Raw genomic sequence first — 23,153 nt, 5'->3', positions numbered from 1 at the left:
TGCCATTGCTCATGTAAATTAAGAATTTACAAAACACGTACAAGAAGAAATCAGCCGTATGTTTTGGACATAAGAAATAAAATATATATCTTTATCTATCTATCTATAAGAACTCAATTTTTATATGGGGGTCAATGGAAATCAATGCAATCGAACCGTTAAAATCCCAGCTCATATCAAGGAAAATAAACGATAAATTTTCTATATAAGTGAATGGGTTAAAAATAAACAAAGATGGTGGCTCAGTGGTAAAGTGTTCATCTCTGGTGCTCCCTGGTTCAACCCAGCTCTGGTGAACAAATAAGGTATGCACAGGGTCGGATTTAGCGGGATGCAAAGGTGCATGTGCACCCCGTCGTTATAAATATTCACTACCTAAAGTGAGAAGGTAGCATTGAGTTTTGCAAAATCAATAGTTTAAGTCAATTTTCTGAAGGTTGAAGGAAAAGAATTCATCGAGAGCAGACACTTAGCATTTCCATAGGAATTCCTCATTCACATCACAGATGCCTAAAAGCATTTAAAAAATTAAATTTAATTCAAATGTACTGGTATTTATTGGTGCACCCCCCCACCAGAAAATCCTGGATCCGGCCCTGGGTGTGCATGTGTTTTTTGGGGTTCACCTCGTTCCTCTCACTTCCTTTATTCTACCAAGGTCTGTACCTAGGGACAATTTCAATTTCAGGGTTTAGCCCGGGATTCATTCCCCTCCTGAAGATGAAATTCTTCCCGGAGCAAATCTACGGTTATCCTGAATGTGAATTACTAGTGTTTTTGCATAGGGTTGCCAACTCTGGAAAATAAAAAAACGGCACCCCCTCAAAATTCTCTATGATATAGGTCTAAGTGTGAAGTATCTCTGTTCGGACCCATCCATGGGAAGGAAATGTACTATCATGAACAAAAGTGCATTAGCAGCTGTATTCTGCAAATCCTTAGTACATTCATTAATAAGCTTAATAGATACATTGTGTTAAGCTATAAATGAGGAACTGAAATCGGCATTGACCATTTTATTGTATTTACTAGTAACTGCCACTCCTTTAAAATTATCGAAAGTATATTAAAGATGAACAGAAGTATATTAATCTTTACATGACAATTTTGGATTTCAAAAATGAAATTTATTCTTTAAACTTATACTTCAACTACAGGAAATTGCTTTAAGAAGTCCTTCTTCACTCTCAATAAATGTATAAAATTCCTTACAAGTAAATTTCAAATTTTCCCTGATACAGTCCCTGTCATCTCTTTAAAATTATCTAAACTGGTAAACAAAATACATTATATTAATCGTTGATACATGGTGAAAGGTGACAGTTTTGGATTTACAGAATGAAAGGTACTTTTTAAATCTATACTTTGAACTAGTTGAAATTGCTTAGAACTAGATACAAATTTGTGCAAACCGGTCATAAAGGGGCTGGCAAAACGTTTGTACTACCCACTGGCTTTAATCAAAATAACAGCAATATTTCCGGCCAGGCCGGTGGAAAACCGGCCAGTTGACAACCCTATTTTTGTAGTATTAGTTTAACCCTTCAAGAGCCGCGGTGGCTTAGTTGTAAAGCGTTCACCTTTGGTGTATGGGGTTCTTGGTTCGATCCCAACTCACGCCAGGTGAACTTTGTGGTGGACAAACACGGTGTGCGTGGGTTTTCTCGGTGTTCTCCCGTTTTGCCCCACTTTCTTCATTCCACTATTTCATTCATTTCTCATCATCGCCATCTCCTTTAGCCTAACCGTGGGACGTAAAACTCAGAGATTTCATTTCATTTTTTACCGTTGTGTATTGAAAATTCTCCGAAGAAAATACTTTTGAAATCATCACTAGCTAGGTAGTGGCCATGGAGGCTTAGCCCTCCTTGGCTAACTCCAGCCTTCCGAAAATAATCTCGCTTCCCCCCCCCCCTGTCTTCATGTTCTGGCTATGAGCCTGATTCCATCATTATCACCCATCTCATCATCTTCGTTTTCCTCAGCTTCGATGCATAATTGTGGAACTTAAAAAAAAAGAAAAAGAAAAAAAGTGCAACCACTAGACCAGAGAGAAGAGCTCGTCAAAGGAAAGAGGTTCAACCTCTCAAGTTTAACGACGTTTCAATGACTGTTCACTGACTCAAGTCATCTAATACAACCCATTTTGTTATTCAAGCTATAGAACTTATCAGCATTTTGAGGTGGAGACTTCCTTTTTTATTTTTATTTTATTGTAGTGGCTATTTACTGAAGGAAGGCGAGAAAACTTTTAAGTATGTATTATGATGTGTAAATATGAACAAACATATTTAAGGAGAAGGATGTGGTGGGTTTTTTGTATGAGAGAAACTCCATGTTCTGACTCCATTTCGAAACTCCACTTATAACTGAGATGAGACCGTGAAAATGAACTGGAGGTATATTTCGTAACTTTCTTTGTGAACTGTGAGAGAATCGCTTTTCAAACATGAATATGAAGCTCTGGTGTAATGCTTCAGTATGTACTGTCACAATTAACAGACAGGTTTTTTATATTGTTTGTTGCACTGTCAGAGCACTAACCAGAGACAATAGCTGTTAACTAGTTTTGAACGACAAATAAACAATTAACACACCATTTCACTTCTTCATTTATTTATCTTTATTATTATTATTATAGGTTCGAGCTACGAAATACTAATGGACAATACTGTGAAATGAAGACAAAACTATTATTGTTAAAGGTAAAACTTGTAAGATATCATTTACAATGCAGATGAGATGATAGCTTCTGTTATAATTGTCCATTCATTGGTCGGTGGTGTCAACAGAAGGTTTAGCTGACTTCCAAAGCTTTTTTTTTTTTTTTTTTTTTTTTTTTAACGTCCAAGGTCGCACAAGCACATACTTTTCAGATAATACAAACAATTCTTGTTTCTCATAGTTTAGACGAGCCACAGCTGAAGAGTCATTCGTCTGCCAGCGGAAGTAGTGGGAACATCAAAGACAATAGCTCACGAGGCGTGGACACTGGATACTATTGTATTTTATTTTTCCCTGCTTTAATGATATTTGCTTATAATTTGTATCCTTAGATAATCAAGTTATCTTATATAATAGCTAAAGGCGCTGGTTCAGCGATTCTACAATTGGCATAGACATCTACCAAGTAAGACTTTACACAATTTAAAAGTGTTAATCTGACGAGTGAAAGTGATATTGGTTATTTGTTATAATTTGTGATACAACAAAATGAAGATGGTACGAACTGTAATGACGGCATTTGCTTTAGCATGTGTCACAATTATTGTCGTGCAAGCTGAAGAACTACCAGTGGGTCACTGTAGCACTGGGTCTGAACGGGAGAAAATTAATGAATCTAAAAATGTTAGTGGTTATTTGGAAGACACTGGCGATTGCTGTATTGAGAGAAGATACCATGAAAAATCGCATATGATAAATGATGAGAGGAATTGCAGTATGTTAAAAGGTAAGTTTTTTTATGCGTTTAATTACTTTAAGATATTATATCCAATTCCCTGTTTTTTTCGATCAAAGACACACATTTAATTAAAAATAACAAATCTCAAATTTCAACAAATCTGACTGTGGCGGATCTAACCCAGGGCTAGGGGTGCCTAGGACTACCAGTTTTTTGACTCACAAAATTATTTTAAGCTATTATTTATATATTTTGAAAGTTTTTAGTAAACTCATGATATAATCCAAGGGGTCAAGTATACACTGGATAAAATGGACTTAAATCCTGTTTTACACTGGATAAAGTGGCAAACTATGGTTTAGCCCCTTCCTTGATTATATCCTAGATCCGCCACTGCTTTTCATAGTCTGAGTTTTGGCTGCCCCCCCCCCAGGTTTTACCCTTTAGATCCGCCACTGGAATCTGATAGTTAATTATCTCTTTCCATAAGCGTGCGTAGATGGGCCAGGGTGCAGCCTCTAAAATACTGTTGGACCACAGCTAACATTCTATTAATTCTCAGAAGCAGTGGCGTATTTAGGGGGGTGGCTTCCGGGCTTAAGCCCCCCCCCCCCGAAATCTTACTTAGTATAGTAAAGTAAAGGAGATATCTTGCAGAATTTTCACATTTCCAGGCAAAGCCCCCCGGAAAGTTAGCAAAGCCCCTCCCGAAACAAAATCGTAAATACGCCATTGCTCAGAAGTAAGAGGCTGCGCCAACTCCGTATCTTAGTTACATCAATCTTTCTCTCTCTCTCTCGGGCTGGCTGGTCCAGTGGTTGAGCGCTCATCTCTGGTGCGAAGTATTTCTGATTCAACCCTTGACCATATGAGTTTGTGGTGGACAACATTGTGTCCAGAGGTTTTCTCGGAGTTTTCCCCTTTTCTCCCACATTCTCATTCCATTATTTTTATTTCATAATCATTCACTTTCATTAAGTATCCGTCCCCTTTACCCTAAAGAACATAATCGTACGACGTAAAACTACAAATTTTGTTTCATTTCTTTCTCTGTTACTACACGTAGGAACCAAGTGCTCGATATCTATTCCGGTCTGTTTGTGTCTTCTTCCGTGTGTTCAAAGATCTGGTTCAGTTGCATATGCAAGGGGAGGGTGTTCGGGATTTAATTCCCCTTGAATAAGATATTATGTAAAGTTAATAATTTAGTATATTAAGTTATGTATAGGGCAACCCAAAAGCATAAGAAGCATAATGGCATTTTACACATATGGTTGGTACCTTGAACCATGGTTGTGGTTGTCTAAGGGTCCAGAAGAATCTAATTTTAAAAGCATAATAAAGCATAAATTTAGAAAATAAAGCATAAAGCATAATTTAAAATATATAGCACAATTCTTGGAATATTCTATTTAACTGAAGTTTCACATACAATATTAATAATTTTTAAAACCAGTATTTACAATGCAAAATCTTTGAGAATATGACAATGCAACGATGAAAACTTTATTTTTATTTCTGTAAACTATTCGGTGTAATCCTTTGAAATGGAGAAAAGAACAAAGAAAAAGAAGAAGAAAACTTCCCACCGATAATGAATAAACAATAGTTTTCCTCGTGCAGTTATGAATGATGATTCGAAATATACGTACAAAAAGTGCACAAGAACTTCACACTATATTGTTGTGTACCTCTTGAACTTGAGCACTTTCTGTATTTTTATGGTGGCATCTTTTATTTTCCCTTTCTGTATATATGTACCTCTAAGACGCATACAAGTGATAGAAAAAACTGACTAGAGTACAGCATATCTCTTTGCAGTGATTAGGTAGAAACTTCGTTAAATATGAAAGAAACTGGTTGCATAAAATGTTAATAAATAGATCAAGATGTTTAGAATATTTAATATATAGTAACTATTATACATTATACACGATTAATGTAAAACAATGATTGAAATTAATAATAAAGCATAATAAAGCATAATTTGCAAAAAATAAAGCATAATTAAACAAAATATAAAGCATAATGGGGTTGCTGTAGTTATGTACTTACTCTAAAAAGAAACGAAATTAAATACTTAAATATCTCCTTGACGAAATTCTGGGTACCCCACTGGTCTGATTGGTGCAGCATTTCGAAGCTAATTTTTGATTTTTTTCTTTTTGTGAAAATTCTGCAGTAGTTAGGTGTAAATAAGGATTTTCTCTGTAGGACAGAAACACGGATATTACGCAAAAGCGATTAATAAGGACTAAGAGGCTTTGAAAATGTGGGTGTGGAGAATAATCATGAGAATTAGTTGGGTGGAACGGGAAATGAATGAGGAAGCATTGAAAATAGTAAGAGAGAAAATAACAATATGACGTGGAATTAGAAGAAGAAAGAAAAACTAGTTGAGACGCTATCTGAGATGAAACTGTATCATGCGGAACATGATTGAAGGTACAGTTTCAGAGAAAAGTGGGGGAGGACGAAAGATACTAATGAGGGCAAAGGGAACGTTGTGTATCGAGGTTTCTCAGCATCCGAAAAGTGACTCGCCATCGCCAATACCTACGATGATGATAATGCTTATTATTATAGACTTATTCCGCCTTATGCAGAGTCGTTTTGACGTATGATTAGCGTCATACTAAAGGCCTGACTACTGCAGGAAACATATGTTAGTCGAACTCTTTAGTATGGCACTAGTCATGCGTCAAAACGAATCTACATAAGGCCCATTAGGTGTAACAAAGGGACCAGTTTATGTGCTTCGGCATGCGTAATTAACCTATCGATTCGTAACGTCTAGTAAGGACCAAGAATGATTTTATAGTGACTTGAACTCAGGAGCGGATTAAGGGCGCCTCTCCTTAATACTAAAATATAGCAATCAACTTATAGGCTTCAGACACATGCTATTTTTTTTCCCGCTCGCTACGCTCGCGATATGGCTAAAGTTAAGTCTTCTTCCATCAGCATCTGCACAATACCTATTTTGTGAGGAAGTGAGCTATTTTTGGCCTGTATTACAAACCAAATTATTAGTTTGTGATAACAATTCCTTTGAAATACCTCTGTCTTTACTTAAAGCAAATCAAGCAGTTTTCCAAATCTATCTAAATCCAAAATTTACGTGCTGGAATTATTCGTATCATAGGGCCCCCTTGAAATAGTCGACTCCATAGCCCCAAAACCCTTAATCCGCTCCTGCTTGAACTATTATAATAGATTAGATTTTAATGTCTTTTTCTTTATTTGGTACCGATGCTATATGATATGTGACCTGCACATTAAAGAGAAATCTAAACTACTTCTCGTGTATTTAACCCTAGAATGGCAAGCATGTTAAGAGAAGCACTATTGGCAAGCATTAGTAAATATTACGACTATATTATAAAGTCGAATTTGGGTAAGGTTATGGAAAAAAAAAAACTAAATATTTTATACATATTCTGAAAGTTTATTTAGTACTCAATAAGATACGTTGCTATATGACCTAAGTAAAAGAATATATTGTACAAATATTTCAATATAAAAAAGTATTACATAATGATAAAGAAAAATGTAAATGAATATATATATATAAACTAAATATATGTTTAACTTAACAAATTATGCGTAATTTACTCAAAATTACTAACTAGAGTAATAATACTAAGTCTTAGACATAAATTAGTTATATAACTTGGAAACAGAGGACGCAAAGTCTACACTTGAAATTTTGCTTTCTTCTGTGCATACGACACACACTATACCTCGATGCTCGGCGCAAAACGGCTGTCAGCATTGATCACAATAGTTTGCAGTGATGCGTCTTTTTCAATAAGGACAAATCTTGCATATTGTCCTTTTGTTTTCTTGCCGGGAAATAGCAGGACCTCTTCTGGAAGGCGCAGAACGTTGATTATAATTGTCCTAATGGACCGTTGGATTGTTGGCAAGTTCTGCCTCTGCTCCAGCCAGGGAGTTAGTAGCTGGGTGTGGAGCTCACAGAGAAATCTCTTTCTTGATACTGGTTTTTCCTTCTTTGTTCTCAAAATCTCATTTCGAATGACTCAAGAATTTATGCCAGCAATGTTTAGCTTGCCAAAGAACACACAAAGCGGCAATCGCTTTGTCTTTCTTAAACATGATGTTGTGCTGCACATCTGGTCGAGTGCATCGACACCCTTTCTTTTTCCTTTTTGGCCAAGTGTCTTCAAACTCATCGTCAGATATCAGTTAACTTGACGACGGTTCATAATCATCTGACGACGGTTCATAATCATCTGACCCAGAATAAGTCAAAATGTTATCATGATGTAATTCACTGCCACTTTCCTCGGATTCATCACTAGATGTTATTGAAGACTCATCGTCTACCAATTTGGCTATTTCAGATGAACTTAGCGCCATCTCCTGTCTAAAAATATGGGATATTTAAAACGTTTTCACCGCACAACCACCAAAACAAAATAAAAAAGTTAGTTAAGAAAAAGTAACACTACTGGCAAGCATTCGTAATTTTCACGATTACGCCCTCAGATCAAGAGTAAGGAACGGACTCTAGCGGAAGCCGCCACCACACTGACCTTGAGACAGCACGGGACGGGAATAGCCGGACTGTCAGAGTTGTCAACGCAACAATTAATTAGTACCCGCCAAAAGTTTAACGCGCTTCGTAAAATTTACGAATGCTTGCCATTCTAGGGTTAAAGCAAACGCCACAGTAGCGTTCGAACCTGGAATCACAAACATTAACCACTTGTTCACAAATTGGCACGTTAGCAGAATTAAGAGGTAGTAAGTTCCAGTCTGGGAAACCTGAAATGAAGACCCTGAACATAGATGCGCTAAGTTTCATCTACACAGTTAAATGTGTACCAACTTGTCGCGTGTGTGAAAGCTTTGCTGAGCAGTTTTGGTTCTAGAGGAGTGTTTCTTAAACTTTCCTCAAGCGATGGCCACTTTATATATATATGTGTATGTTAATGAACTAGACCGACAAGCTGAAACAGGTGATTCCTCATATCATATCAAAATAAGGAAAAATTTCATATGGATCAATGGTCAAAAGTGCACATTTTCATAGCTAGGACTGTCCAAAACTGTGGGAAAATGAACTCTGGGGGCAAATATCTCCAAAACTATTAACTATTGAGCTGAAGCGGCATGTTTTTGTCTTAGACTTCTATCCAAATATGCATGATTCTGAATCGTTCAGTGGCGGCCCAAGGGAGTCCCATACAGTAAATGAGGGTCCTCGAATATTCCGTTACAACAGATGAATACGATTCATGACAGATGGAACATCGTCCCATCAAGTAACAGAAAGTAGTTGACAGACCATTTTTGAACAGAATCAAGAAGGCGAGGGTTTTTTGGTGTGTTGTACGTGGTTGCATAACTAGAGTAGGGACTGAATATAGTGGATAAAATGAAATTAAATAATATTATTACATCTGCAGGTTGATGACTCACAATCATGACCTGTATAATAAAGAAGACAGACATCAATAATACGTAATGATTTTGGAAGAATTGATCCAATGAGGATTTGCGAGAAAATTAGAGTATCCTCGCAATAAAAAAAATAAAAATTAAAAAAGATGAAAATAAGAACAACATGTTTTCATCACAAACTCCCTTGGTAACAAATCTAAAATGAAACACCTTGCCATAACGTGCACACTACCACTAAATTCCCATGTATTCCCTTTTCACCCTTTTTCCCACGTAGTGAACAACAGATTGTTTACAACTTATGGGAGCTGACGACACATAAAAGCAACACTACTGGTTATGTAACAAACAGAAGGAAAAGTCGTGTTAAGAAGGTAGATATCTGGAGAAGAGCTGGTAACTTATCCTCCTAGATTTCCTTGAAACAAATTAACATTTCTGAATTCATACCAGAAAACCATTACTCGCTAAGCCTTACTGAATTTGTTCTATGGTGATAAAGATTGAAACTGAAAATCGTTAATTTGAACCACTTCCGGTTTGAATAGATGGTTAAGGAAGGAGATAGAACTTACTCTTGGGAATATGAATCGATTGCAAAATACTTAATCTAGATATATCTTACCATTTTTAATCTACGGAAATCAATATTAAAACAGGAAGAAGTAATAGCCTTCATCCACTTCTGGTTTTGGTAGAGTATTGCGGATTGTGATAGTATGTTCTCTTGACATCCCGAATAGATTGCTGCAGACAGATTATAGCTATCTATTACAATTTTTGTTTTATGGCGATAAGTGTTGAAACTGGAAATGGTTAATTTAAACCACTTCCGGATTCAATAGTAGGTTAAGGAAGAAGTCAAAACATACTCTTCGGAAGCTAAATCAATTGCAAGAAATTGCATCTCGATATCAACTACCGTTTTTGCTCAATGGAAATCAGTACTGAAACCGGAAGCAGTAGCAAATTTCAACTATGTATGGTTTTCGTACACACGCAAAAGAAAGTATTCTTCAGTTGACAAATTTTCTTTTCCCAATAACTCGGGAACAAATGAATTTAATCTGGATCTTTCTGTCGTTATCCTTAGAATAGTTATGATTTGATAACTTGTCAAAATCGGTGCTCTAATAGATTAATTTATTCTTGAGTTATTAGGAAAAGAAATTTTGTCAAATGAATAATACTTTCTTTCGTGACTGTACAGTGTTTCTGGCTGTAATGGTATGTTCTTTTGACTTCTTGAATCCTTTGCAGAAAACTGCTTATCTAATACCGTTTTGTTTTGTGATGATAAATGTTGAAATAGGAAATGGTTTATTTTAATGACTTCCGGTTTGAATAAAGTGTTAGTGTGGAGAATGAAATTGATTGCAAAAATCTTGGGACGCTGAATCAATTGCAAAAATTTCGCATCTCCATATTTCTTATTTTATTTTATTATTTTTCTTTTGCTCTATGAAAATCTGTAATGAAACCGGAAGTACAGTAGTAGCTAATGTCAAACACTACCAGTTATTTTTAGAATGTTTGGGATAGTCATGGTACACTTATGTCCAAAATGATTGTGGCATATCTACAACTGTCTTCTTATAAGAATAATATTTGATAATGATTTTGCAGGGTACTTTTAATACTGACACTGTGTATGTAATCGGGAAATGTATATTTGTGGTAAAGTTCATAAGAAAAGAATTAATTATAAATACGAAAATTAGAATGAGTAAAACAAAATGTTGCTAAATTGACAAGAACGTTTTCTTTTCGTTTTATTGTTCTTATTTACTGCACTTTTGACATGAAATTTTCCACATACATATATTTGCCGATTATACACATACTAACATTATAAGAAATACCGGGTGAATTCCTTATCAAATTATTCCTACAACAACATATTTATAAAAATGCGACAATAATTTTGGACATGAGTGTACGTTGCCTTGAGACGCTGTATCGTTTGCAAAAATCTTCTTCTTGTTATCTATAACCGTTTTCATTTTATGGCGATAAACATTAAAACCTGAAATTTCTAATTGGAACCACTTCCAGTTTGCAAAGAGTCTTCATGAAGAAAGTGGAACCTAATCTTTGGAACCTGAATCCATTGCAAGAAACGTCATCTCGATATCTCTTACCGTTTTTGTTCTGATAACTGTTGACAGACAGACGTACAAATGCTATAATACTTATGTTGAATAATAATTACAAATATTTTTTAAAAAAATACACAAAATTTAGGTACAGTATAGGTATTTAAAAACAGTTTATTTTAAAAATACGATTATATTTGTTATAATTATATTTTATTTGTGGATTTCTTTTCGAAGATTTAATGGTGTAAATGAAACAAAAATTGAGTTTACAACATATTTTGTTATCGTTTTATAAATTTATTCAGAATTAGGTTTATGAAAATTTATTCTTACAATTTTCCAGATAAAATATTAAAATACCGAATATAAACTATACATTCTTCAATAGGCAATACGAAACTACTTGAACCTTGGAATTTTCTATGGAAGGAAATTCGGTAGATGATGAGGATAGTCCTTCGAACATGTCCAGTTCTGTCAATTTTAGAAACATCACTGTCTTCACTTGCCACTTTCAGTGATTTTAAACTATATGAAAATCACTGTCACGACACTATCTTACGAGGGCTGTCTGAAAATTACCAGACGTTTTGGCCTATCGTGGCAGTGAGCGGGGCTAGAGTCGCCATCTTGGTGTCAGAACATTGCCACACTCAGTACGCATCCAGCTGTAGTAGCGTGAGGACTGTGACACTCTTACTGTGCTTTCGGTGACATGTTACAATATGCGCTGCAATAGATATTCCCGCCTCTTGTGGGGTGCGTTTTGTGATTAGGTTTTTGTTGGCGTAAACACAAGCCAATTGAAATCCATCGCCAAACAAGCGCCAGGAAAAACTTGTTTTTTGACAACACACGGCCAAGAGTACGCGAGTAGTGACCTCAACCGGCTCGGTTCAACTGAGCCATCGGCTCGAGCCGGCTCGGTTGCGATGAGCCATCGGCTCGGTTCGGCTCAGCTCAGATGAGCCATCAGCTCAAGCCGGCTCGATTGCGATGAGCCACTGGCTCGGTTCGGCTCTTCTTAGGTGAGCCATCGACTTGAACCGGTTCGGTTGCGATGAGCCATCGGTTCGGTTCGGCTCGGCTCAGTGAGCCATCGGCTTGGTTCGGCTCAGCTCAGGTGAGCCATCGGCTCGGTTCGGCTCAGCTCAGGTGAGCCATCGTCTCAGCTCGGTTCGGCCCCAATGAGTCGAGGCCTCGAGCTGGCTCGATTGGGAGAGCTATTGGCTCGACTCACTTCTCGGCTCGGCTTGGTGGTGACTGAGCTGTGAGCCGAGCCGCTCGAGCCGTTGACAACACTATACCCGAGAGATCCGGATTGGGCGCCGAGCGACTACCACCTCTTCCCAGCGATGAAGACATGGCTCGCTACACAACGCTTTGGTACTGACGCCGAGCTGCATGCCGATGTAAGCCAGTGGTTGAAATCGCAGGCGGAAGATTTCTACCGTGAATAATATTGAAAAATTTGTGTCACAGTATGATAAGCTTTAATTTGTATGGCAATTATGTGGAAAAATAGCATAGGAGTGTACCTTTCAAACGTATATAATACAATTTGGTTTGTTCATTGTTACTTTTTTTTTTTTTTTTTGCACTATTTCAAAACGTGTTACTTTCTACACAGTCCTAACATTTGCCCAACGGAAACTAACTAAAAATCCAAACTTTACTCTGCGCTTGGCAGAGAGGAACATTTAGCATGTATTTGCTATTTTGTACATGGCATGATTTTGTTTTCAATGGAAAGAATAAGATAAGGTAAAGGAGTCAGGATTTTGTGATGTATGCATTAACTTCTTGTGTTGTGTTATCCATGAAGAATGCAGAAGTAAGAAACTTGACAATCAGTGACGACGCCAGGGGGGGCAAGGGGGCGATCGTCCCCCTAATAGCTACTGCTGCCCCCCAGACTCATACAGTCTTTAAACATTCTACATGCAGTATTTTATATCAGTATCATAACCAATCTCATTGTCAAATTGTAGTCCACTTTCAATGCATTTGCTATGTGGCAGATTAGTCCTCAAGCTTTCTTCTTTGAGCGTCTGGGTATGCACGCATATTTCTGTTTTCTAATTTAGCACCTTTTGAGGTAAATTTTAGTTATACTTCTTTCTTATGATTTTTAATTATTGTGCCTAGCGAACAATACTAGATTTGGTCGACTTGTTTTCTTCTCATTGGATCAACTTCGATTGGAAACAAAAGAGAGGTAAAACCAGTTACGTAACTTGTTTGTATTTATCCAGATTTGAAGTTTTCAGTTTCATATTTTGTTTTATTTAAAGGTTCTATACTTCTTTTTTCAGAAACATTATTCTCGGCTTTCAATATTCAGAGGATGTGCTTATAACATCTTAATTTGCAACTACCCGGGCTTAATTTTTTGAAGGGGATAAAAAGAGTTGTGTTTTCCCTTCCTGCAAATGATAATAATAAATTTATGGAAATATGTTGATTCACAATAAAATGTATTGTCAGAGTGCTGATCTTTAGTTAGTAATTGGTATATACTAGTGCTCCCTTACTTATTTTGTTTCAAAGTACTGACGTGACGTCTACCATATTGACTAGGAACTGCTGAAAAATTCGTAGCCCAAACCAGAAGGAGTTCACGTGGAATGGTGAAATTTTACTTCTTCTTCTCTTCCCCCGAGAGTCAATATACTACCTTGTGCAGTGCTCCAGTTTTTGCAGAAAAGTTAAAAAATCTGAAGATTTCCTCGCACCACTGTTCGTAGCACTACCCCTATCAGATCTAAAATGGCGTCCTTTCAAGTGTTATTTAAGTTTGGGAAATAAGTACACGTAATAGTTAGACGGAGCTAAATCTGCGGAATAAGAATGATTATCTAGACATTGAAATCCTAGATTATGCAATGTCAGTTGTGTTCGCAGGGACTTGATGGACAGGTGTATTCTCCTGAAGAAACAGAATTCCTTTCTTTTCATTTTCCGCGGCGTTGAACTTTGAATTTTTCTTTCAGTTTTTGTAAGTAATATAGAGATTCTGGATTAAATATTTGACCGTTGTGGAGGTAGTCTATGAGTAAGACTCCATACTTATCCCAGAAGAATGTTGCAAACAGTTTCTTAACCTACTTCTGTTTCTTGAACTTCTTGGGGCGATGGAGAAATGAGTGCTACTACTCCATTGACTCTTGTTTCAATTCAGGATCATAGTGGTACAACCATATTTAATCTATGGCTACTATTCGAGAGCGAAATTGATCAGCATTACGGTCAAATTGGAAGAAGACTTCTCTTAATGCCGTCAATCTTTTATTCTCCTGACAGATATTTTGGGAACCCATTACGCCGAGAACTTACGCATACCCAAGCCATTCTGAATTATGCTACCGACGAGTTCCAAAGAAATGCTCAGAATCTCTGACACAAGTTTTGCTGAGAAGATAAAAACTGAGAAAGCGGGGAGCAACCAGACCTCAGACTATAATAAGTATATCGTGAGTTTACTATACACTTTAAAAAGTATATAAATAATAGCTTAAATTATTTTTGTCACTCAAAAACTGGAGTGGCCTAGGTCCTCCGGCCCCGGGCTATATCCACCACTGACTGAAATGCTGTAATTTTCAAGAATAATATCACAAATTGCATCCATGATTTCGGGAAGAGTCATTGCTTTTAATCATCCTGGATGTAAAGCATAATTTGTTGAGAAATCGCCACGTTTATACTAAACCATTTACTTCTTCACCACTGTGTAACGGAGGAGAGTCTGGTGGTGTTTCACTGATTTTCTAATTAATTTACTTCGATGACTTTCCTTGGTGGAACAAAAATGTTATAACAGGTAGGATCTGGATGTTCATGAAATTATCTCTTTGGGCACACATAATCACTTCAGAGGCCTAAGAAACAATAAGAATTTCATTATTAATATGAAAATTTGTATTTGTACATACAGAGATATGTTTTTCTAAACTACGGTTTTATTTTTCTACCTAGTACCTACACTCCTTCTGGATTGGACTAGGACATTTTCAACAGCTCCTCGTAAATTCTCTCTCTCTCTCTCTCTCTATACATACACACACACACATATATATATATATATATATATATATATATATATATATATATATAGAGAGAGAGAGAGAGAGAGAGAGATACGTAGCATATAGTACTAGACGAATGTGTTACTTGTAGCATACGCGAAAGTAATTCAATTTATGTTTACGCTGCAAAAGTTTCATTGAAAAATATTTCATGTGCAGACGTTACTTATTTGTTAGTTACTAATTTTACTTGAAATAAGTTTAATTTATAATCATATAGGTCTAATATGAAAACAGGAACGAAATTACACAATGTATTGTAAAATAAGTCAAATGTAATAAATATGTCATTTTTGATGTGGCAAATAGCCGCCCCCCCCCGAAAATGAAAAATCTTTTGAGTTTTACGTCCCACGTTTATGCCGGTTAGGCTAAAGGAGACGGTGATGATGAGATATGAGTGAAATGGTGGAATGAAGAAAGTGGGAGGAAACGAGAGAACCCCGAGAAAACCCACGAGCACGGTGTTTGTCCACCACAAAGTTCACTTGGCGGGAGCTGGGATCGAACCCCCGAAAATGTATCTGCCTCTCCTTTCCCCCTCTAAGAATTAAGGCTGGCGTCGTCACTGTTGACAATTTAGGCTACTTGAAAAATAATGGTGATGATTATGATTTAGTGGGTTTCCTTTGCTTTGACTGTGCAACGTCTATGCCGTGTTCGTAAGTTTCCTTAAGAAAATTTTCCTCGATTGAAACAAAATTTTCCCTAATTTGTTAAGTGTCCAATTCTTATGACAGAAATTGAGTGATAAGGTTAATTAGGTATATTAACCCTAGGAACACCAAGAGGGGGCTCCAAAGGCCCACAAATTATTTTTTTTAGCATTTTGTAACATTTCTAACTACATTAAAAATCTAAAAAAAAATTGATATTGTCATGCTTGACCCCATTCATCATAAAACGTACTTGCTTAGTTGTTAGTGGTTTGGTTTTTGTATTTACAAATAAAGAAAGTGCTGTGGGCCTCAGACTCCCTCCCCCCCTGGTAGTACTAAGGGGCTATTCACCGCATACACTAATTGTTGTATTTCAGTGAGTTGGCTATTTATTTAATTTTCCTTTGAAACAAATTTAGTATTACAATATCAGAGGCACTCTGAGCTATTATTCTGGTGCAGTGTTGCCATCTGCACATTATAAAAATTTATTATATAATTTTTCTGAGTATTTTTTGGCACCTAAATATTTTATTTTCTATTAGTTTATTCCTTCAAACCTCCCAACATCTAGATATCAATCAACCATAAAATTACTCCCGCCTATATCCGTAATGTGTTTACATAAAGGTCAGTCTAAAAAACACTTTAAACAAGTAACTCCAAGGTTGACGCGAACCACCAACATTTGGATTACTAGCGGCGTGCTCTTCCGACTTGGCCATAGAGGCGATAAAGATAACTTCGCTTGTAGAGGGATAAATTGTTGAAGTCTTTTGAATTTGGGTAATCAGAGTGCTCCTTTAACCGCGTATATTCGACGATAACTGTTCGGGATCAGATAAAATCTGCTTGCCATGTAATTTTATAACAAAATGACGAGTGTCAATTTACTTTATTTCATGGTTCTTCCATATTCACTTTCAAATGATCGGCAACAGTTGCCATCTAATAAAGCTGATGCGTTTGTTGCTTCTAGTACAGAATCGTTTAGAAAAAGAAGCAACAAATGCATCAAATGTGGGAGATGAATTTAGAACACTTGAATGGTACACGTCTAGCACATTTTGATCTGTTAGGGTATCTGAAACAATATGTACCTAAAGGACGTACCTAGAACATGACAGATATATGTCCCAAGTGACGACATAAAAACAAATGTCTGTGAGAGTGCGAAAGTGAGCCAGGTATATAAATGCCATATTAGTGGTACATAGTTGCCAATATCAATTAGGTGTAACAAGTACCTAAAACTGTAGGTAGCTGAAGTACATACTTAGCACATGAATACCATATGTGCTAAGTGTCGGGTACCTAAAAAGTAGCTGGGACACCTAAATGGCATATGCCTAGAACGTCTTGTTCTGTTAGGGAATGGGTGCAAATTATACTACTTTGAACACACATACGCATAAACTATTGCTATTGGCTTTATTTATTTTTGAAGAACAAAGAAAAATAAAATTTTAAAAATTTGTATTTGTCAATGAGTCAGAAGGTGATTTTCCCTGGATTTCAAAGTTTTATCAAAAAGTTCCCGTTTTCCCTTTTTGCTAAATTTACCTTTAAAGCCTGAAACTAAGAAAATTGCAGTTATTGTTGCTCATTATCCAACGGAAAGTGCGGAGTATTATAGTAGATATTCACTTCAGTTTATTGCAAGAGTTAATAAAAGTACATTAGAAATTGTATTATTTTGAAGAACTAAAACTAGCTAACTAAATTTTTGACATACTGTATATGTGGTATTATTAGTGTTATAGTTTCGTGAATGAATAACTGCCTGTACTACAAGATACTAAAGAACACTGATTAATTGAATGTGAGCATCTTCTAGCACACACATTGTCTCGCACTTAACCTCATATAACGCAACGTAATATTTTGAAGTTGTATCCAGAATTTCTTGAGCTGTACGAATATGCTTGGGATTTACAGTCAAAACGAAATGCCCGAGGTGACTCGGGATTTTACGATAAGCGGTTAAAACTGAGATTCAAGCTGTTCCCGCAACACTTAGTAAATTTATATCAAAGAAACCATTTCACGTTATGTATTACCGATTTCGTTCTGTGGGATTAAGAACGGAAATGATAGATTTATATAATTTCCAGTTTCAATAAAGGCGTCAGAGCCAACATCGAACTTATTGTTGGAACAGTAAATTTATATTAGAAAATCAGTTTTGTGATATATACGAGGTGCATTCAGGTTATAACACATCCACATTTTTTCTCAGGACTGGTAACATAGAAATGTGCTGCTTGTTTTAAAATGCGCGAGCACTCGTTGTCAAGTGTGACAGAGATGGCAACCGTATACGACACAAAGACCCTAGCGACAGCGGTGAGAGTGATGACTGTTTTTAATACAGGGGTACTTACGATGCTGGTAAAATGGCGATGTTCTTATTACAAAAACAGCGTGTACTCGTTTTCTCCATTTCCGTGGTGTGATACCGCTTGAAATTTATCGCCGGTTAAGTGAGACGTGTGATGATGGTGCCATGGATGTGTCTAATGTGCGTTCGTGGATGCGACAGTTCAAAGAAGGCAGAATGTTATGTGTTAACAAACCAAAACAATCCCGGTCTCCCACAAGCCAGTATGACGACAGTGTGTACAGATCCCACGGAAATGCCAACTTTGGAGGCTATGTGTTCCACATTCATTCGGTGATCCGCCAAAACAACTTTCTCCACTCGTTTGATCATGTCGTCAGACTGGCGAGGCCGAGATTGTCTTTTTTTTTTTTTTTTTTTGTCACACGACATACTGTCTTCTTTGAACTGTCGTACCACGCACACACATTAGATATTCCTACATCCATGACACCATCATCACATACCACTCAACTGGCGTTGAATTTCAAGTGGTGTCACATCACGCAAATGGAGAAAACGACAAGTATCGTAAGTATCAAAAACAGTCCTACCGCTGCCGGTAGAATTCTGTGTGCCGTACGGTGTCGTCATCTCTGTCATGAATCGACAATGAGTACTTGCGTATTTTCAAAACAAACAGCACGTTTCTATCTGTTACCAGCCCTTAGAAAAGAAATGGAGGTATGATAAACTTGAATACCCCTCGTATTAACGACTTTGTTGTATGGAGATCAATACTGAAACCGGAAGTTGTAGTACGCTTCTAGCACTTCCGGTTTCAGTAGAGGATTAAGGAGGAGACGCATCTGTTCATGGAATGCTACATCCATATTAAGTAAAACGTTTCTTGCTATTTATATTGCCATTTTTGCTCTAATGTACACAGACAGACAGAGAAGCATAGCCGTTCAATACAAAGACTCCACAAATTTATTCATAGCATTGTTTGGAAGTCTAATAGTTGTATCATTAACAACCATACAACATGAAATAATATTTTCTTCCTAAATAATAATAATAATAATAATAATAATAATAATAATAATAATAATAATAATAATAATAATAATAATAATAATAATAATAATAATAATCCAGAAACGATAGTTTACTGATAGGGTGAAGCTTGCTTGAAATAGCTTTAAAAGATTTTGTTCATCCATATAAATAAATAAACATGGATGCAATCAGGGCCGGATCCAGGATTGTCTGAGGGGGGATGGGGGCACCAATAACTACCAAACTAACCGATCATACTGAAACTCTTCAGTGACATGTGACAGTATTCTTTACCCCTGACAACGCTGATACATAGAACGGATGGGGGGGGGGGGGCGTATTTTAAAGACGGTCGCAAGGGAATGGAGGACAAAAAATGTCCTTTTCTCTTCCTGCCTTCTGTTTTCTTTCCTACTTTAAAAATGTTATATTGTTTTGCTTAGTGAATCCTTTTGCTTCAACCTTCAAAAAATCAACTTAAACTTGCTTTTGCAAAGCTCTGCTTTTTTTTTTTTTTTTTTTTTTAAGCCCCAAACGAAAATATGACGGCAGAAAGTTTCGGAATGTGTTGCTATTTTCACTGCTAGCTTCATATTTTAGATAGTGTATATTTGCAACGAAAGAGGGGGGGGGGGTGCACGTGCATCTTTACACCCCCCTAAACTCATCCCTGGATGCAATAACGTTGGACATTTAACTTCTTGTAGAAAGGCAGATTTTGATGATTTTTTGATATATGAGTAGACTCTGACCTAACTTAAGCTTTTAGCAAATTTTCAGAAAGAGGAAGGACAAGCGTATGATATATAAAAATAATCGAAAACGACCAATATTAGTGTCCAATCCATTGTTCTCAGGGTCGCTGAGATGAACAGTGACACTTCCAACACCATTTAGATACCAATTCATCCCTCATCGGAATAAGATGAGTAAAAGTATTTGAAAATGGCTGATGTTAGTGTCCAATCCATAGTATTGGGGGCTGCTGAGATGAATAGCGATACTCGACGCAACTGAAGTCAAAGTTCAGCCACATACGGTATATGAATGAAGGGGTGATGTGTAAAAATAATCGGAAACGACTTATTACTGTTCAATCCATAGTTTTCAGAATCGCTGAGATGAATAGTGGCACTCCAGATGACGTGTAAGTCAAATTTGTCATCTAGCGTATCCTAAGGGGGAGATGGACTCGAACACTTTTCCTAAATCTATTCACCTAGTGCGAAGTACGGGAATTTCAGCTAGTGTTTCGCAAACAATTGTATCTTTTATAGCCGTGCAATAATTTATTTACTTTTTAAACAACATTCTTTTTGTTGCAGGATTTTAGTTTCGACCATTTTCTTGGAAACGGCTTTATGGATCTTTTTCTATTTTATTGGCCTACAATTCTGCCTAATTAATTTCCTTAAAAAAAATCCAGAAGGGGGGATGGTTTATCGATGATAAATTCTCTTTAGACAGTAATTGGAGGAAAATTCTCTTTAGACGGTAATCGAAGATTAATTCTCGTATTTTCAAATAATGTAGGTTATCCAGAGCTACCTCTGGGTATTTTGATAACCTAAGCGAGAAATATTTCGGCGCCCTGTCATTAGGTAAAGGGTTTTTACCTAAACAAAAAAAAAAAAAAACAAAAAAAAATTGCCCTCCTGACTTGAGTATAGGTTAATGTCATTTTGATTTTGATCAAGTACACGGTAGAGCTTGCTTGCTACCCTATATGGTAGCTATCTTTAATAGTTTTCCATAATTTTTGTAATAACATAAGGCATATTTAACGTAATTAGTGGAATTGGTCATACGGTGGTTACCTTAAATTTGCCCCATCTCCCTAACTAGGTGTTTCCGACCAAAATTACAGATAAACTTTTTCTTGTGTTGAGATTCTGAATACGTATGCGAAGTTTGTCGGTTTATTCTTCGAGCACCCTGTATGCTTTATGGATTACTTGAATCCGAACTGACAGGCAAAAAAAAAAAAGAAAAAAGAAAAAGAAAGTACTATAAATAAACAAACAACCATTACCTACCTGACGAGTACGTGCATTTGTTTTGTGAAGGTTGTTGTTGTAGTGTTTATATGCTATATTAGTTGAAGGAGCTGTCAAGAGGGGAGGTATGAGTTGTTTTCTGTATTACCTTACAAGTTGGCCAGAACATTAGAGCACGTTAAAATCATTGTTGTGATTTGAAGTGGAAAATGAGGTGGGAGGAATCGCCACCAAAGTAATGCATAAGGACTACGTATAAAATATTGAAGCTTTTCCGAGGAGAAATATAAAAGCAGAGTTTATTTAGTTGATTTTGAGTTTAACATCCCTTTCAGCAGCGACACTATATGAGACGAGACCTACAGATAACGTGGAATTCAAACCATATGAGCTCCCGCCGGGAATCAAACCCATGCCTCCGACGCCAAAGGCGTGTACACTAACCGCTTAACCATGAAGTGGACTTATATTGCATTTAATAAAATAATAGAAAGAACTGCTTGTGCAGTAGACAAAAACGTGAGAACTGTTCTTAAAATTGATATATTTTATTCACTCAATCTATTGAAAGTGGGCTATATGCTATATGCTATGGAAAGTAGGCTGTAAACCAGTGCCGTAGACAAGGATCTGACCACTCTATTCCACCCATTTTACAAGGAACGGATATGAAAGTGTCATCTCGACATCTGATTCAAACCTAGTCTATTCAAGAAACGTAACAAAGATAGTTTATATTCATGCACAAAAATTAGGTGATATGTCCTAACAGCACAAGATGTACTAGGCATGTGCCATTTATGTGTCCCAGCTACTTTTTAGGTACCCGACACTTGGCACATATGGTATTCATGTGCTAAGTATGTACTTCAGCTACCTACAGTTTTAGGTACTTGTTACACCTAATTGATATTTGCAACTATTTACCACAAATATAGCATTTATATACCTGGCTCACTTTCGTACTCTCACAGTCAGTTGTTCTTATGTCGTCACTTGGGACATATATCTGTCATGTTCTAGGTACGTCCTTTAGGTACACATTGTTTCAGATACCTTAACAGCACAAGATGTGCTAGGCATTCGCCATTTAGGTGTTTTAAATTCATCTCCCACATTTGATGCATTTGTTGCTTCGTTTTCTAAGCGATTATGTACTAGAAGCAATAAACGCATCAACTTTATTAGATGGCAACTGTCGCTGATCATTTGAACGTGAATATGGGAGAACCATGAAATAAAGTAAATAGACACTCGTCAATTGGTTATAAAATTACATGGCGAGCAGATTTTATCTGATCGCTAACGGCTATAGTCGAATATATGCGGTTAAAGGAGCACTCTGATTAGCCAAATTAAAAAGACCCCAACGATTTATTCTTCTACAAGTGACGTTTTCTTCATCGCCTCCGTGGCGAAGTTGCAAGAAGGCGCGCCTAGTAATCAAAGAGTTGATGGTTCGCGCCCACCCCCGGGTACTTTCTTGTTTAAGTGTTTTCTAGATTCACCTTAATGCAAAGAAATTACGCATAAAGGCGATTTAATATATTTTGGGGGCGTAATTTTCGCTTACGGTATGGGGAAGAACTTATCTAGAACATACTAGGTAAGTTACCTAGGTACAGGGGTGGACATAGACTGTGATTATCACTTGCCATCTATGTGATTTCTCTCTCATAGGTACATAAGGCACATACTGGGCAGATTCCCATGTACCCGAGGGAACATGATAGGCATATGCCCGCTATGTAATTGTGCTGTTAGGGTAATATCCAGTATATTCCATTTGTGATTCCAAAATTACGACTTTTGTTATAAAAATCACAAGTACTGTATTATTTAAAAAAAATACTTCCCAGAAGCTCTCTTTAACCTTAGATACAAAAGTTTTTAACAAATTGGTCTGGGGAGAGGGAATCTTTCTCGTCAGCCTCTGCATCAAAATTTACCTTCTGTGCTTCTGCAGGTGCGAGTAAAGAGCATTAAAAAAGGAAAGAAAAAAGCCTTGAATTAACTCATGGGAAACATATTAGCGCATACGATGTACGAGGGATGATGGAAAAAGGGTTATAAAGCATAAAACTTTTATGTTATT

At 36.7% G+C, this 23,153-nt stretch overlaps 1 protein-coding gene across 2 annotated transcripts in view; it reads left to right on the top strand.

The window, feature by feature from the left end:
* Positions 1-2,894: 2,894 nt before the first annotated feature.
* The window catches only part of LOC145670236 (nose resistant to fluoxetine protein 6-like), a 158,032-nt gene continuing 137,773 nt past the window's right edge, over positions 2,895-23,153 (top strand). For both annotated transcript variants that reach the window (XM_081738632.1, XM_081738631.1), the window contains exon 1: positions 2,895-3,451. In XM_081738632.1, coding sequence (XP_081594758.1) covers positions 3,214-3,451 — 238 coding nt within the window. In that variant the 5' untranslated portion in view covers positions 2,895-3,213. The remainder of the gene's footprint in view (positions 3,452-23,153) is intronic.

Source organism: Thermobia domestica, chromosome 14, assembly GCF_964235325.1.
Source record: "Thermobia domestica chromosome 14, izTheDome1.hap1.1, whole genome shotgun sequence".
In the NCBI taxonomy this organism is placed as follows: Eukaryota; Metazoa; Arthropoda; class Insecta; order Zygentoma; family Lepismatidae; genus Thermobia; species Thermobia domestica.
The sequence above is the reverse complement of the archived record's forward strand: the minus strand, read 5'-3'. Positions and strand labels throughout refer to the sequence as shown.